This window comes from Puma concolor, chromosome F2 (assembly GCF_028749965.1).
Source record: "Puma concolor isolate L17-30 chromosome F2, mPumCon1.1.hap2, whole genome shotgun sequence".
In the NCBI taxonomy this organism is placed as follows: Eukaryota; Metazoa; Chordata; class Mammalia; order Carnivora; family Felidae; genus Puma; species Puma concolor.
The window spans coordinates 66,562,085-66,579,827 of NC_141684.1; the positions used below are offsets into that span (position 1 = coordinate 66,562,085).

The window sequence follows — 17,743 nt, forward strand, 5'->3', positions numbered from 1 at the left end:
TAAAACATGCATGTATTTAGCTTTAATCCTTTCCTTCAACTTCTATGTAATCCATCTATCGTTTCTTGCATGTGTTTCCAGTATACTCGAGGCTATTATCTTAATATCCTGGGCTTAAATAAAGTAACAGAAATTAGGATAAATAAGAAATTTAATTTATGATCTGACATTATGAGGACACAATCAGGGTTGAATAATTATAACTATCTGAAATGTTCTATAACTTCAGAAAAGTTGATCTGTCACCGATGTGAGAATTACACATCAACACCACTTTTCAGGGGAGATTATTTTTAAACATTCTAAATGGTCTTAATATTTAGGTAAAATACTACATCACTTAAAACTAAGGAACTATTAACTACTGAAATAGTAATTTATTTAGACAGACAACAACACAATGAACTTCTAGCTATCCCCAGATCTAAAGCTATATTAAATATGAGAATTGGGAGCACAAATAGAAATTATATTTTCTAACTCAGGCTCTTGCTATCAGATTTCTAAGAGCATCTTTGATAATACTATATAACATTACATTTCAATCAAGATTTTGAATTTCAAATTTTAATAAAGTGACACTGTTCTCTCATTCACATTTTAAATATAATAAAATTAGTTTTTCCTAAAAACAAAGGGAAATTTTACATTCTGCCTTATGGGTTAAACGCTGCTATATATCAAAATCCAAATTTCACACTGTGGCCTAAGGGCTGATGGATTCCTGTTTTGCTTTCATTGCATTCTCTCTGTCCCCCTCCTCAAAAGGATCCAGCAACACTGTCCTCTGGGTCCTTAAGCTCATCCAGTTCTTCAACACTCACCACACACCACACTCCTCCCCACCCCTGTCCCCAAGCCCTCAAACTGGTGTTTCTCAGGCCTGGAACACTTCCTTGCAGGCACTCAGGCCTGCTTGTTAGTCTCCTCAGCCTTCAAGTCTCTGTCCAAATTCTGCCTCCTCAGAGAGGCCTTGCCATCTCATCTTAAGATAACACCTCTCTCCTTCCCTCCTTCCACCCCAATTTCACTCTATTTCTTTCACAGACTGTACCACAATCTGAAATTATCTTGGTCATTGATTTATTTACTTTTTCACTGCCTCTCTCTGCTGACTAGAATATAAGCTCCAACAGCCTGGGGACTTGGTCTAACTAACTTCTGTATCCCCAGCACCTTGAACAATGGCACATGGCAGGTACTTGGTGAGTATTTGTTCAGTGAAGAAACAAATGCAATGGACATTTCAACTTTTTAAGAAATATTAACAATATGTGTTTTTAGAATGACAAGATTAAATGGGTTCACATCTTTGTATGGGAAATTGACTTTTGTTGCACTGTGCAATCACTATAAAATAAATCTCTTTTCTCAAATTTCTTTTTCTCAAATTTTAATAGATTTAAAACAAGAGTGGAAAAAAATTGTTTTTCAATCAAGGGTCACCATTATGGAAATATGGAAAGGGCCACACATTAGCAAAAAAGCACCAGCGATTTTCAAAAACAAGCATAAAGGAAAGGAGCTCTTTTCAAACAAGCTGACCTAAAATAAAGCAGAGAGAAGCCAAATAAATAAAGCAACTAAACAAAGTATACAGGTATACAAGATGTTTCACTGATTTTGATATATAACCTGTGTACAAATCATTTACAATTATAGAATATATAATATAGCAAATGACAGAAATCAGTTACTAAGTTTTTTAAAAATTATTTCTTGGGGTACCTGGGTGGCTCAGTAGGTTAAGTGACCAATTCTTTTTTTTTTTTTTCCAGGTTTTAAAACTTTTTATTCGCATACTAAAAAAAAAATGTGCATTACAATAATTAAAATCATTTGAACAAAAAAATGGCACTGATTAAACTGCATTTTACAGACTGTAGGACACCTTGAACCAGCTTGGTTTTTAGATTTCTCTGGTCCTCCCACCCAGCTTCTTCCTTCACCAACATGCAAGTTCTCTTCCTTTGCTGCCAGTCAGACAAGCAGATGGGAGAGGTAGGCGGCTTTGTTTGTCAGTAGTTCTCAATGTGGCAAGGGGCAGCACAGTCATTTAAACTTGATCCAACCTCCCTGCATCTTACAGAGTTAAACAGCTAAAAGAAGTAAAATAAGAAGGCAATGCTTGTGGAATGTGCAGTGCATACTGGTGGCGCATGCCTCATTACGATTTGCCTGCTTGCTTCTCCTGTTCAATCGTTTCTTTTGAAGGCAGTGGATTTTTCTCTTGCGTTTCTGTCTTCTTCAGTTTCGACTTATCAAATTTCTCAATCTCAGCCATATCAGGTTTGTCAGTCATAGTTGCAAAGGAGGTGCACAAGCAAGCGAAGTCCGATCTGTGCAGTGGCCTCCGCCTAGTACCCAAGTGACCAATTCTTGATTTCAGCTCAGGTCATGATCTCATGGTTCCTGAGATCGAGTCTTGACTCAGGCTCTTCACTGAGAGGGAGGATTAGGATTCTCTCTCTCTCTGCCTCTCCCCCCACACACTCTTGTACTCCCTCAAAATAAATAATTTTTTAAACATTTTTAAATAAATAAAAGTTGTTTGTTATTAGTTCCCATATTGTATACATCATGGCATTAGTAGGCCATGAAGCTCTTAATTAAATGATCATCCCCAGGTTACAGAAATCAGGAGTAATACCTTGAATGGAAACTGCCTCATCCATAAGCAAAGGGTTTTCTTTGTACTATTCTACAAATGCAGCTTCTATAAATGGATATTTGTTAAGAAACTTTTCATTCCACCTAAACTAAAACTTTCTGTAATCACTTTATTTCCTTTCCAAATATCCTATAAAAATAAGAATCATGCCCCAAATTTCTAAGCAAATCTTCCTTGTTTAAAGGAATTTTCCATTGCTCCCTGTATTATTTATTGCTGCAAAACAAATTACCCCAAAACTTAGTGGCTTAAAACAATATACTTTTATTATTTCACAGGTTTCATGGGTCAGGAATTTGGGTCCTCTCCTTCAGGGTCTCTCGTAAGGCTTCAATCAAGGTGTTGGCCAGGGATAAGGTTCCATCTAAAAGCTCAACTGGGGCATGATTGACTTCCAAACTTAAACAACAGGTCTCAGTTCCTCATTGGCTGTTGGCTAGATGTCATGTTCAGTTCTTTGCCATGTAGGGCCCTCCTAAATGACAGTTTGTTCTATCAAAGAGCGCAAGTTACTTGCTCTAACTAAAGTTACTTGGAAACTCCAGTGGAGACTTTTTAAAATGTGCTTCATAGCACTATTCTTCCAAGAGTGCCTTTCTTTTTTTTTTTTTTTTTTTTTTTTTTTTTTTTGCCCAAGAGTGCCTTTTAAAATGATTCTCAAGACTTCACAACATTTCTTTTGCAAATACAAATTTACCAACATCTGTCAAAGTGTAAATCTTAGAGTACTTTACACTAAACGTGTCACTGAAGACAAGTATTTCTTGTGGTCTGCCAAATTACTGCCATATTGGAAAATACACAGATTATTGTTTAACACTGTGTGCCACTAGACAGGGATTATATCTCACACATTCTCTCTTTTTTTGAAGTTTATTTATTTTGAGAGAGTGCACACACTCATGGGGGAAGGGCAAAGAGAGGGAGAATCCCAGGTAGGCTCCTCACTGTCAACACAGAGCCCAACAGATCTGGAACTCACAAACCAGGAGATCGTGACTTGAGTGGAAATCAAGAGTCAGACACTTAACCAACTGAGCCACCCAGGCATCCCTGTAGCTTTTTATTCTTTAGGTACCCCTCCTCCTCAAACTCTCCCATATCTGAATCTAAATTGTTAATTTATGAATCACTGAATTATTATTTCTTCTCAGAACAAATCTCATCTCTGATGACTCTGACATCTTAACCAGCTTTGCTTCTCTCTTCCATCCAAACTACTTGGCCTAGTTATTGACTTGCTATTTCTCACTTCCCTACCTTCTCCCACACTGCCATTTATGACCTCATGGTTTCAATGATTAGTTCTATGCTGGAAACTATTAAACCTCACTTCACACTTAACATGCATGTATAAACCAAATTCATTGAGTTCCCCTCAAATTTCTTGCTACCTCTCCTCTTTCTCCATTATCATTCCTTTATCCTAGCTAATACCCAGGGATTACTTTCAACTTCTTCCTCCCTTTATCCTATAAATCTCTGTTAAATCATGTTTCAAGATGCCTCCTAAATTTGTTCATTCCTTGCCACTTCCTTTGCCTTCAACCTAATCCAGGCCGAAACTGCCTCACAACTGGACTTTAGCAACAATGTCCTGAATGGGATAAGGGTTCATCTGTCCATATCCCCCTATCTTTTCTTCTAGGTCAATGAGATATAAGAAAAGGGGTTAGGGTTAGGGTTAGGGTTAGGGTTAGGGTTAGGGTTAGGGTTAGGGTTAGGGTTAGGGTGAAATCAGGAGCCCAAGGGTAAATCCCCTCTCTGTCACCTCAGATGTGACCTGTAGCATATTTCTTTCCTCCCTCTAGGCCTGGGAGTCTCCTTATCTGCAACATGACAAGTTGGACAGTACACATGGGCACTAAGTTGCCTTGCAACTGTAACAGTCTTCTACTCTGATGCTTCTTTGCTCAAGGAACAGCAATAACAACTTTCCACCTTTCCCCACACCTATACCACCCATTCCCCTACCCCCATCCCACCAATATCACAAGTGTTACTGTTTTCCGGCTTGCACTGTTTCTTACATCCAGACTGCTCAATTTACCATATCCCTAATGACTCCCAGTCTATCCACTGTAAATGTCAGTTCCTTGTTCTATTCTTCCCTTTCACTTATAAATTATTCATTTTACAAACATTTATAGAGTGACTGCTAATGTACAAGGCACTTTTTGCCAAGTCCTGGAAATAGTGAAGTTAAAGACATAATCCTTGCCCTCAAAGAATTTACCAGCTTATTGGATACAATTAATAGGTAACAAATATATACTAACATGTTAAATGCTATGTTAAAGAATTTAATATATCCTATTCGGGGGGGGGGGGGGGACAGAAAAGAGAAACACTTAACAAGATTGAGTCCATAGGAAAGCTTCAGAAAGGATGTGCTAATTCCAAGCTGCGTCCTTGGAACTCAAAAGGGAAAATAAGAATTAAGGAGGAAATAAAGTGTGTCCTATTGCTACTTTGAAAAGCTATGAGACGAAGGGAAATTTCTTTTAAAACAGGGCATATTGGGCCAAGTGTCAGAATACTGGAGAATACAGGGCAAGAAGCAAGCAGCGAAGCTGGTCATGATGAACGAAGTAGAATGTCACCCTAAAGACTTTTTTTTTCCTTTCCTGAGGAAAGGGTGGAGTATGTGTTATACTTTGGTCTGTTGCTGGGAAAAGGTGGTTATTGGGCACTGAAACGTTTAAAGCTGATAGAAGGATCATCTAGTAAGAAGGGGAAATTGTGGCCTGCAAAAAATTGTTCTGGCTACTGTTTGGTTCACTAAACCGCTAACATGACCGATGCCTCACGACCTCACCAAACTAGCTTCATTCAGACCCCATCTAGTCGCCATCAAACTCTGGCCGCCACGTCACAGAGAGGGACCAGTGTCACAAGGACCAGCGCCAGACCTGACGCTTCCAGACACCTCGCGCGAGATTTCCCGGAAGCCATTGCCCTAGCAAGAGCGTTGGGTCGCCTGGCAACCGCACCAAGGCTGCAGAGGAACGAGGCACTGAGGAAATTTACAAACCTGACTTCCAGACTCAGTTCCTCCCGCGAGGGGAGAGGTGCCTTCAGGGAAGAAGTCTGGGGGCTGAAGAAACCATAAAGCCACGTTTCTCAAACTTGTCTGCCAGTAAGTAAGACCTTCCTGGGTTACTGGTTAAAATGAAGACCCCTGAGCCTTATCTCTAGACATCTAGAGTTTCCAGAAAATCAATCTGAAAGTCTGTATTTTAAACAAATAGACTCAGGCAAGGCTGAGAAACCGCTTTAGAGAAGGGAGACACGGGTGAAGGGGTGGCCGCGGAGTGAGGGAGCGGGATCTGCGCGGGTATGAGTTTGTAAAGGGGGAAAAAAGCCTAAGAGCGGAACCCCGCGATTTTGAGCTTTGGGAAGCCAATGAGCCTGGAGCTCGCTAAAGGAAAATACACAAACTAAATTCGGAAACATCTACTGCCGGTAGCCTGTGGGAGCCCCAAAGGATAATTTAAGCCAAGGGATCCACTAAAATGGATTCCCAGAGTGCCTGTAAAGCAGCTCTAAACTGTCTCCCACTGGCAATCCAGACAGAGACATCCTAGCAAGGGGAATCCTGAGATAACAGGTATCTAGTAGGGAAAAATTATGAAAAAGTAGTTTCACAAACTTTAGAAAATAATGAACCTCTTTTAAAAGAAAAGCAAGGACACCCCACAAATGCTGACTTATTTACTTTTGTTATAATGTTCTAAAATGTATCCAAATCCAAACTAGGTTCAATTTAAACACCTGAAGGTTATAATATCTCTAAAACAAACTACAATACCAATAAAGTTTAAATTAATATTACATTAATAAAATGAATGGTGGTGTTTTAATGAAACTAAATCTTCGTGTGGACATGACTGCTACAATGCAGGTTCTTTTGAGTTAAGTCTCTATTATTGTGTGTTATTCACTTATTGGGATCCCTTTCCATATTCAAGCTCCTGGAATGTTTTCCTATAGCTTGTTGATGAGGTCCATTGCCCTTACCTTGGTTTAATAAATATTTCATTTCTATATCACATTTGCCTCTTTACTTTCCTAATTATCAGAGAAAATCAAATTTATTTCTATACAAACACCACTTTGTGCACTAGAGCCAAAATCCATTTATAGCATGGTCATTCATGACGATTCAGATGATCCAAATTTTCTCTTTTAGCCCAGGTTAGAAAACAGAGCCTGAAGCAAAAATTCATATAATAACACGTTTTGTGGGGGAGGGGGTTGTTAATTTTAGGGAAGTAGTACAGAAGGAAAAAAGGAATGAGAAAGAGATGGAAGAACAAACACAACCCAGTATGTAACCCAAAAGACCAGAGCTGTTTTCAGAGAGACCCTTTGCAATGGCTGTGTCTCCTAAAAGTGCATGGGGGAAAGAAAGAAGGGAAAATAAATAATTGAGGCTACTGTCTCCCATGTGTAAAAATTACCCCCACAGGGCATCACCCCCATCATAGTACAGGATTGCTCCTGTATGGCCACCTGTATGGCAGTTCCTGCCTCAGCTATGAGAGAAATCCTGGGGTGTATAGCCACTTTAAGATGTGCATTTTCACCAGTTATCAGTGTAAAAGTGATATTTGAAATTTCCAGAAAAAAGTCTAAAATTTTAAAATATGGGTAAAGAAATCATATTTTAAATATTTCAAATATTTTTTAAAATATTGCATTTCTATACACAAGCTCTAGAGAATGTAATTCCTAAAAGAATGTCACTTGCAGTATCAACAAAAATATATAATTCCTAAAAATGACTTTAAAAAACTTATGCATGGCCTTAATTACAAGAAAATTATAAAACTACATTAAAGCAGCACTCCTAAAATAGAGAGGCATACCATAGTGATGGAAAAGAAGTCTCAATATTAGAGATGTATTGGTGCTTCACAAATGGTTTATAAATTCAGTGCAATTCCTAACAAAATCCTGACAGGATTTTTCATGGAACATAACAAGTTGATTTTCTTTTAAGTTTGTTTGTTTGTTTGTTTGTTTGTTTGTTTTGAGACAGAGAGAGCACACATGCATGCTGGCACCAGCAGGGGAGGGGCAGAATGGGAGGGGGAGAGAGAGAATCCTAAGCAGGCCCCATGCTGTCAGCACAGAGCCTGATGTGTGGCTCGATCCCATGAACCCATGAGATCATGACCTGAGCCAAAACCAAGAGTCAGACGCTTAACTGACTGAGCCACCCAGGCACCCCAACAAGTTGATTTTTAAAATGTGTATGAAAGAGTTAAGGAGGAAAGGATTCTGGGAACATGGCAGAGTAGGAAGCAACTGTTTCCCCACCTAGACAACAACTGCACTGGCAGAATCTGTCTGATATAAGTATTTTGGAACCTGGAGTCTACTGAAGACTAACAACTTCCAGGAGAAGGCTTAGACAATAAACTGAAATAAATTTTGGTCAATTTCAGTTCTACAGCAACTATCCATCCCCTACACACAACCCAGTAGCAGGGTTTCTAGACTACCTTACATATAGCTTGTAGAAGCCAAAATGGGCAAAAAACATACTAGCCACCAAATATCAAGGATCTGTCCTCTGAGCACTGATTGCTGCTTCTGATCACAGTAATGCAGACAAAATTTACAAAGCAAAGCAAAACTAAACATGTTTACAAGAAAAAAAAAGTCTTTCTCTTAAATGTGGATAGGGAAGGGGTTACTAAATAAGCTACAAAAAGCATAAAACATGGGCAAAAAAATGATACATTTGACTACATGAAAAAAATATATAGCTTCTGTTTTTTAGAAGATGCCACTAAACACAAACTAGGAGAAAAAAAGGAGAAAAAACAAACTAAAGTCAGGGAATGGATATTTGCTACATGTATAATCAACAAAATACTGGTATCTGATAAAAATATAAGTGTATCTAGGGGCGCCTGGGTGGCGCAGTCGGTTAAGCGTCCGACTTCAGCCAGGTCACGATCTCACGGTCCGTGAGTTCGAGCCCCGCGTCGGGCTCTGGGCTGATGGCTCAGAGCCTGGAGCCTGTTTCCCATTCTGTGTCTCCCTCTCTCTCTGCCCCTCCCCCGTTCATGCTCTGTCTCTCTCTGTCCCAAAAAAAAATAAAAAAAAAAAAATATAAGTGTATCTAAAAATTACTTATAGGGGTGCCTGGGTGACTCAGTTAAGCATCAACTCTTGATTTTAGATCAGGTCATGATCTCATGGTTCATGAGACTGAGCACCCCATCAGGCTCTGCACTGACAGTGAGTAGCCTGCTTGGGAGTCTCTCTCCCTCTCTCTCTGCCCCTCCTCCACTCTCACGTGCACATGCACTTTCTCTGTCTCTCTCTCAAATTAAAAAAAAAATTCTTTTAATAAAAATAAAAATTACTTATAAAAACACTACTCATAAGGCAACATGGGCAAAATATAAGAAACCACAACTAACAGAAAAGGAACTCCATATGGCAATAAACAGGAAAAGACCCTCAATCTCTAGCAATTACAGAATGGCAAATTAAAACATAATGAGATGAGACTATTGATCTGGCTGTTTTCAAATCCCTTTTTTATATATAAAAAGATCTGAGAAAAAACCAAAAGCAATGATATTATCATTTCACACCCATCAGATTGGCAGTAATTTAGACTGCCAATATCAAGTGCTGACACTGATGTTGACTGCATAGTAGAGCAATAGGAACTCTCTTAGCTGCCAGTGGTAAAACTCCTTTGGAGAACAATTTGACAATACATAGTAAAGTTGAAAATGTGCAACCCAGAAATAGCCATTCCTAGTTTTAAACCCTAAAGAAACTCTTGCATATGTGCTAAAAATGACAGGTATAGAAGAACCATAGAAGCAACATTGCAAATGAAGAAAAAAACACCACCCAAAGATCTATCATCAGAAGAAATAAATTCCTTACAATAGAATATTCACAGCAATGCAAATATTCCAGAGCTATATACATCAACTTTGATGATTCTAACAAACAAAACATTAAGCAAAAAAAGAAAGTTGGAATCAAAATAATACAATTTATGGGGCACCTGGATGGTTCAGTTGGTTAAGGGTCCAACTTTGGCTCAGGTCATGATTTCATGGTTCATGGATTTGAGTCCTGCATCAGGCTCTGTGCTGACAGCTCAGAGCTTAGAGCCTACTTCAGATTCTCTGTGTGTGTGTGTGTGTGTGTGTGTGTGTGTGTGTGTGTGTGTGTGTGTCTCTGCCCTCCCCTGCTCATGCTCTGTGTGTGTGTGTCTCTCTCCAAAATAAACATTAAAAAATAATAATACCATTTATGACTGTAAAAATGTTTTAAAAAGTACTATATATTGTTTAGATATACATACATCTGTAGTAAAAGTATAAAGACATGAATAGAGACATCTAATTCTAAACTCTAAAAATAAGAGAATAGGGAGAAGGAGGGGGGTGGTGTACCTGGGTGGTTAAGCAACTGACTCTTGATTTCAGCTCAGGTCAGGATCTCGAGGTTCATGACTCTGAGCCTCACATGCTTGGGATTCTCTCTCTTCCTCTCTCTCTGCCCCTCCCCCTGCTCTCACTCTTTCAAAATAAATAAACTTAAAAAAAAGAATAGGGAGAAAGGCATAAAGGGAATACAAGTGTATTTATAACCTTTTATATTTAAGATTACCTGTAGGTCCATGAGTGTGGGTGTTATTCTTTAAACTTTCATCATGAAATATTTTTAAGGCAATATTAGTAAAAGTTATTTTTACTTAACTAGAAACTTTGTTCAGAATATTATTGTCATGTTTGAAATTTGATCTGTAAACAATAATCTTAAATTTTTGTTAAAAATAATGAATTCATGAAAATTTTAAAAATCTATGAAAATCTATGAAAAATCTATGAAAATTTTATTCTACAGATTACATTTTGTATTTTGAAATAAAATGGTTCATTCCATATCTTCAAATATTTTATTGTGGGCATTTTATATAATATAGCCTGGGTAGTTATATGTCAATGTGTGATAATGCAAACTGAATTTATCTTCTACTGAATTCACTTTCCTCCTAAGCATTGATTTCATGTCCAGAATACTACACAAACTGAGGTGTTTGGCTGGTAAAATTCCAGATATATTAGAAAAAGAATGCTCAGTTTTAAACTACATTTTAAAAAGACAATAAATTTTTGTTTATTTATCACAAAACTGTGATAAATACCACAGTTTTGTGATGGTTGGAAAAAAATGGGTTACTTCAAACTTATGGACCACATATGGATCTCTCACATAAATCAATAATTAATTAATTAATTATTTGATAGTGTGTTCCCCTTATTTAACAGCCCTAATATACTCCAGGTGAAACAGTGAAGTAGATAGTGTTCACCTTATCTGTGAACAAAACAGTGAAACAATAATGGTGATAGCAAACATTTGTTGACCTATGTACCAGGCACTGTGCAGAATATTCTATACATTTTTATCTCAATTAATCTTCACAATATCCCTAGGAAGTAGGTACTACTATTATCCTAATTTTATAAGAAACAGAGGTAACGTAGCCTCCTGGTGCGTATGAGGCTGTGTTCTTACACTGTATAGAAAGAGGAGGCAGAGTAAACCCATCCATAAACATCTCAGCCCAGGCCCTTTTCCTGGTCTGTATTGTGAATGGGGGACATGGGGGTGGGGGGGGGGAAAGAAACTGATGCAACATGCCCAAGATTGCCTGACCAGTAAGCAATGGGACCAAATGTGAACCCAGGCAGTCTGGATTGAAAAACACTGCATTGTGTTGCCTCTTTGTGGATTGCAGCTATAACAATTTCAAGGCCAACTCCATTTTCAAGTATTTTGCCCCACTGTCCTATGTGCATACTCAAGGTTTTTTACATCATGTGTTCTGATTTGAGGGTTTAGAAAATATGATCACCATGGGTTCTATGGAAAAAGGAGCCAGAAGACCATTCTGGTCTCATTCTCAACTGCCACTAGCTTGAGTAGAGACCAACCTCTGGGCCTTCATGTGAACACATCAGATGATACTCCTTGAGAGGAAAAAAAATCCTTTAAAAGATGCCCACAGTAACAACTCAATACTAGGGAGAGGAAAAGATTAAAAATAGAAATGAATGCACATTGTATATTTAATTAATTTTGGTTTTTTAAGCTGTTTATAAGAAGAATTAAGTCTATAAACTTAGAAAATGCCTTTTAAAATGCCTCTGAAGTAGTTTATCAAATAGTTCTACATAAGAAAATTAAAGAGCAAGTCAAAATAATTTTTCCTAAATTGCCATGTACATAATGCTCCTTTTTTTTTTTTTTTAATATAGAAAGTTGAGCATAAAACAATAGTTAAACCTGCTTCCTGACATGGTATCAGAACTGAGCTACTGCTGAGAGTTTGACTTATAGAGAAATCATGGTTCGACTAACCTTGGATCTAATTGCCAAAAGTAACAATCTTAAACCCCGAAAAGAAGAAACCACTTCACGATACCTGAAGAAAATAACTCATCTAAATTTTTCAGACAAAAATATAGATACAATTGTAAGAATTCTAAATTTCCTATTTTTACATAATTAACAATGTAAAGTTTAGAAATTGGTGTCAGAAAATACCTCCTTATTAACTATATTTTGATCATACTTGTTAACTGTATTTTGATTAGTCAGCTGTATATTGTATTTTTATTTTAATTTCATGCTTATGATATTAAAATTATTAAAACTAAATCTCTACAAAATATATCATTGTGATTGTTAAATCTATGTGCTAAATATATGTATCTATCCCTGAAATACTCTATGTAGCAAACTAGAATTGAAAGTGTTATGTTGGAAAACAATTTCAAAGATAATGCTTTTGTATAATTCCAGATGCTTGGAATATGAGTTTTTTAACATATCAAGTAGTAAGAATGAACTATATGAATACCATATTTTAAAACTTTAACAGTGAAATCTTTTTCACACATAATTTAACTGATTATATAAATGTAGGTTATACTGCCATTTATATCAGACAAGACTGTTTACTTGGATATATTCTGACACTGTATTTTCTCTGTGTTAAGTTGGCCTTAATGTGGGTAACTTTAAAGGGAGCAATAACCCTTTTAGGCCATTTGTATTGATGTCTATTGTCTACAATAAAATGCTAAAGACTACACATGAGAGAAATTTTCTCAGAAACATAAGGTACATAAAGGCCAAGATGATGTCTATTTTGTTCATATCACTCTAAATCCCCCATCCAACACAGCGCCTAACCCATATTAAGTGCTTAATAAATGTTTTTCAAGTGAATGAAAAAAATAACAAAGCCCCAGGCACAAGTGTCAATTAAGACTTTTTTTTTTTTTGCAGACTCTACCAAGTTCCTATTCTGTATTTCTTTCCAGTTTCTTAGTAATTCTTCTCCCCATGAATCCAATTGCCCAGAAAACTCTCTACATCATTATACCATTACACACTTGCCCTCTGCAGACAGCCTCTGCTGTTCTTTTGTCCTGTCACAATCAGTGCTCCTTTGGTGTAGATGACCCTTGTTAAGAGGAAAGCAAACTAGGTACAGCTGACCCTAGAAAAATATGGGGGTTAGAGATACCAACACCCCCACACTCCTCAACACCCTGTCACCCAACACAATCAAAAACCCTCATATAAGTTTTAATTCCCAAAAAACTTAACTACTAATGGCCTACTGTTGACCAGAAATCTTACTGATAACAAAAGTCAATTAACATATTTTGTACATTACGTGTATTATATACTGTATTCTTAAAATAAAGCTAGAGAAAAGAGAACATTATTAAGAAAACAAGAAAATATATTACAGTACTATATAGTATTTATCAGAAAAAAAATCCATGTATAAGTGGACCCATGCAGTTCAAATCCATGTTGTATAAGGGTCAATTATATATAATTCACACCAAGACAAGAATAACTTATAAACTTAAGTTTATAAGTCCCCAAGATGGCGTTATATTTTAAAAGAACTTGTTAATAAAAGCTGAGATTTTTTCAGGTTTCTTTTTTCTTAAATAATCTCTGTATCCAACATGGGGCTTGAATTTACATCCCCAAGATCAAGAGTTGCATGTTCCACTGACTGTGCCAGCCAGGCATCCCAAGCTGAGGTATTTTTGAGTGTAACTTCACTCTAGCTCTTGCCTACTTACTCTAGGCTGACTCTACCACCCACATAAGAATGGCAGACTTTTAAAAATACCTTTAATTATTTTCTTATCTCAAAAGTAACTGATGTTCATTAATATAAATACATATAAAAAGAAAGAAACTTATAATCCTATCATGCAGAGAAAACCACTATTAACATGTAGGTGATGTCCTTCCAGTCTTCTTTCTAGGCATGTATTCATATAATTTTACAATAGTGGGTCATATTGAATGTACTGTTTTCATTTTGAGATCTATAAAATATTACTAAGGAAACTAAACAATATTTAATGGTTAAACAGTATTCTCTTCAATAGTACTATCATAATTTATTCATCTATTATTTTTGAATATCCAATGACTTCCCATTTTCAGTATTATAAATAACAGCTTCCTTCTAATTCCACAGAATGATTAATCCCTATTCTACAATGTTGAAGCATTAATTTGTTAAATGTTTCAACTTCCAGAGAAACCTGATTGCTTCCAAGAAACACTGCTTGCCCTAGGAAAATCCTTCTTAACAAATACAATTTTACTGATATAGTTACAGAATACTAAAACCTAGAACTAATTTTATAATCATTCTAGTATTGTTTTTACTGTGCTAATAAGAACAGAGATACACTATTATATTAAACTTAAGGAAATGTACAAAAAGTGGAAAACTTTCTTAAAAACAAACTTCTAAGTTTTCAGGAGAAATTAAGTATAACCTGTTTTTGTTTTCCTTTTAGGGAGACCTCTCTCCTTGCAAAAGTCTTAGTGTTTTATACTTGTATGATAACCATATTAGTGAAATCACTAACTTGAATTATGCTACAAATCTGACCCACCTGTACCTACAAAACAATTGTATTTCATGTATAGAGAACCTCAGGTCATTAAAGAAACTGGAAAAACTGTAAGTGGTTTTTTTTTAATGTTTGTTTTCGAGAGAGAGTGTGTGTGTGTGTGTGTGTGTGTGTGTGTGTGTGTGTGTGTGTGTGTATGTACACGCGCGCGTGAGCTGGGAGGGGCAGAGAGAGAGAGAGAGGAAGAATGCCAAGCAGTATCCATGCTGATAGCATGGGGCTTGATCTCACCAACTGTGAGATCATGGCCTGAGTTGAAATCAATTTGGAGGTTTAATCAACTGAGCCACCTAGGTACCCCTAGTGCTTTTATTTTTAAGTAACATAATTGTTTGTCATCATTACAGTAATATTTTTGCATGCAGACCTTTCCATTATCTGCACTTTTGTGGAATAGGCCTCAATTTTTATTCTCTTGTAGTATTATTAGTGCAAAATAAAGTGTTACATGTGTTATACTTGGCAATTTGTTTCGTTAAGCCTGACATACTTTTCTTTTGCAGGAGAGTAAGGTGTCTTAACCACTTATAAGGACACCTAAAGCATCCTTAAAGGCTCAACTGGGGAAAAAAGTTTCCATGGAAATTTTTTGATTTTGATTTTTGATTTTCCATGGAAACCAAATGAGCTCTGTGCCTTTAAGAATCACACATCTCAAAGGGCAGGGTCAGAGAGTTGATAATGTTGATTTAGATTTGAGTGTAAAAAGGCATTTACTGCCTATAATTATTTTAATTCAATGAAGGCTGGTAGATTTATTTTCCCAGACTGGAAGAACTATCAGTCCTTCTCAAAAAGTGGGCCAAGAACCTCAAAATGGGAAGAAGATGAGGGAAATGCTTATTGAAAACACAGATGGCAGGGTGCCTAGGTGGCTCAGTCAGTTGAGCGTCCAACTTCAGCTCAGGTCATGATCTCACAATGGTTCCTGAGTTTGATCCTCACATCAGGCTCACTGCTGTCAGTGCAGAGCCTGCTTCAGATCCTCTGTCCCCCCTCACTGCCCCTCCCCTGCTCATACTCTCTCCTTCTCTGTCTCCTCTCAAAAATGAATAAACATTTTTAAAAATGCAGATTTCTGGGTTCTGACCTAGATAGCCAAATGAGAATCTCTGGGGTTAGGCCCAAAAATCTTAATTTTTTTTTTAAAAAAAAAAAGGTTATTTATTTATTTTGAGAGAGCAAGAACGAACGAGCAGGGAAGGAGCAGAGAGAGAGGGAGAGAAAGAATCCCAAGCAGGCTCTGCACTATCAGCACACAGCCGGACGTGGGGCTCAAACTCATGAACCATGAGATCATGACCTGAGCCAAAATCAAGAGTTGGATGCTTAACCAACTGAGCCACCCAGGCGCCCCTAAAAATCTTCATTTTTAAACCTACTACCCACATGATTTTTCTGTGCCCTAACATATAAAAGGAGCACTGGTAGATCATTTAATAAGGACCATTCCAATTCTCTCACTTAAAAAAAAATAATTTCTTAGACTAAATTAAGTGTAAGAATCATATAAATAAACCTTTCTTTGGCTCATTGTAAAGAGAAAATTCCACATATTTCTGCATTCTTTGTATAATTTTCACACAGCTCAGTGATTGTTACTATATTTTCATTATGTTTACAGATCATGATGTTCTCAGAATGTCTATTTAAAATTGTTTTATATTGGGATGCCTTGGTGGCTCAGTCAGTTGAGCAGTTGAGCATCTGACTCTTGATTTTGGCTCAGGTCACGGTCCCAGTGTCATGGGATCAAGCCTTGCATTGGGCCCCACATCAGGCCCCTCGTTGAGCATGTAGCCTGCTTGAGATTCTCTCTCTCTCCCTCTGCACTCTCCCCTGCTCACATGCGCGCGCTCTCTCTCTCTCTCTCAAATAAAAAAAAATAAAAATAAAGCTGTTTTATATTTTGCAGGTATCTGGGAAGCAATTATATTGCTGTCATAGAAGGTTTAGAAGGATTAGAAGGACTAAGAGAGCTTCATGTTGAGAGTCAGAGGCTTCCCCTTGGAGAAAAGCTTCTCTTTGATCCAAGAACTCTTCATTCTCTGGGAGTAAGGCCACATTTGAATATTCTGACAAAGAATATAGTAATTAACAGTTATAATGGAACAGGAAGGTATATTTGGACATTATACATACTGTGTATGTTTATATGGCCAGTTAATTTATTTGAGGGCTAAAACTAACTTTTCTCACATAATTTCTCAGAGACTCAGCAGCTATAAAGTTGGGATAATAATACCTGCCTCTAGGGTACTAAAAGTATCAAAAGAAGGATGTAAAAAAGTTATGTAAATTATCAAGTTCTAATCCAGATGTCAATTCATTCATAATTTCAACCTTGGTGATTATCATGATTCAAAATTTTAGGAAAAAGCTTAAGGAAAGAGTAATGGACAATTATTTGGCAAATTTTAAACAACCTAGAGAATAATGATGATGATAAATTGTCTTCTCGCTGGATTCTGATTTCATTGTAGGCTGCCTTACATGTGGCTCTGCCTTATCAGAAGCAGGTAGATCTGGGAGTACCAGATTTGATGCTCCAGCTGTGACCTGACACCCAGATACATTGCGGAGGTGTCACAATTAGTTGAGAAGCCAGAGGTGGCTTTTTTATGAAATGCCATTTATTATGAAATGCCACTAAAAACATTTTTGTTTGCTCAAGTTTTGCAAAGATTCAAGCAGATTCCAAAATTCTAAATATAAGGCATAATCCTTTTAAGCTGTATTTAAAGTCTTAAAAAGTATCAAGAAGTATATAATCTAAAAGTTGGCTATATAGATGCCTTGATGGGTAGACTCAATCTTGGTAGAGATTACTGGACCATCATAGATTTTAAGATGGCTTTGGTTTAATGCTGCTCTATTGTATATTTATGTCCTCACTAACAGCCAATGTTGATCCCTTTTGTTAATTAGCTAATTATTATTTTAAGTACCTCTGAACATGTGGATTATCAAGAGGAAACTATAGAGAGAGAGATAAAAATAAAAACCAGATATTCTTTTATTCTTACCTATGTTTCCTATTTTAAAAAACAGACAA

The 17,743-nt window shown here is 36.9% G+C and overlaps 2 protein-coding genes and 1 non-coding gene across 7 annotated transcripts in view; 2 read left to right on the top strand and 1 right to left on the bottom strand.

Moving 5' to 3' along the window:
* Positions 1–1,777: 1,777 nt before the first annotated feature.
* Positions 1,778–2,339, bottom strand: LOC147572069 (thymosin beta-4-like). Its single transcript, XM_086696015.1, has one exon. It carries the CDS (start codon positions 2,300–2,302, stop codon positions 2,168–2,170), a length of 135 nt encoding a protein of 44 aa, XP_086552141.1. The 5' UTR covers positions 2,303–2,339; the 3' UTR covers positions 1,778–2,167.
* A 3,335-nt stretch (positions 2,340–5,674) lies between these two features.
* Positions 5,675–17,743, top strand: part of PPP1R42 (protein phosphatase 1 regulatory subunit 42) — a 53,918-nt gene continuing 41,849 nt past the window's right edge. For all 5 annotated transcript variants that reach the window (XR_015246947.1, XM_025922915.2, XM_086695879.1 and 2 more), the window contains exons 1-4: positions 5,675–5,810; positions 11,983–12,200; positions 14,572–14,738; positions 16,604–16,742. Coding sequence is in view for 4 of the 5 variants with exons in the window: in XM_025922915.2 (XP_025778700.1) it covers positions 12,072–12,200; positions 14,572–14,738; positions 16,604–16,742 (435 nt within the window). In the remaining variant the exon portion in view is untranslated. The remainder of the gene's footprint in view (positions 5,811–11,982; positions 12,201–14,571; positions 14,739–16,603; positions 16,743–17,743) is intronic.
* LOC112859803 (small nucleolar RNA SNORA51) lies at positions 11,207–11,330 on the top strand. Its single transcript, XR_003223540.1, has one exon. It is a non-coding gene; the product is annotated as a small nucleolar RNA SNORA51 (small nucleolar RNA).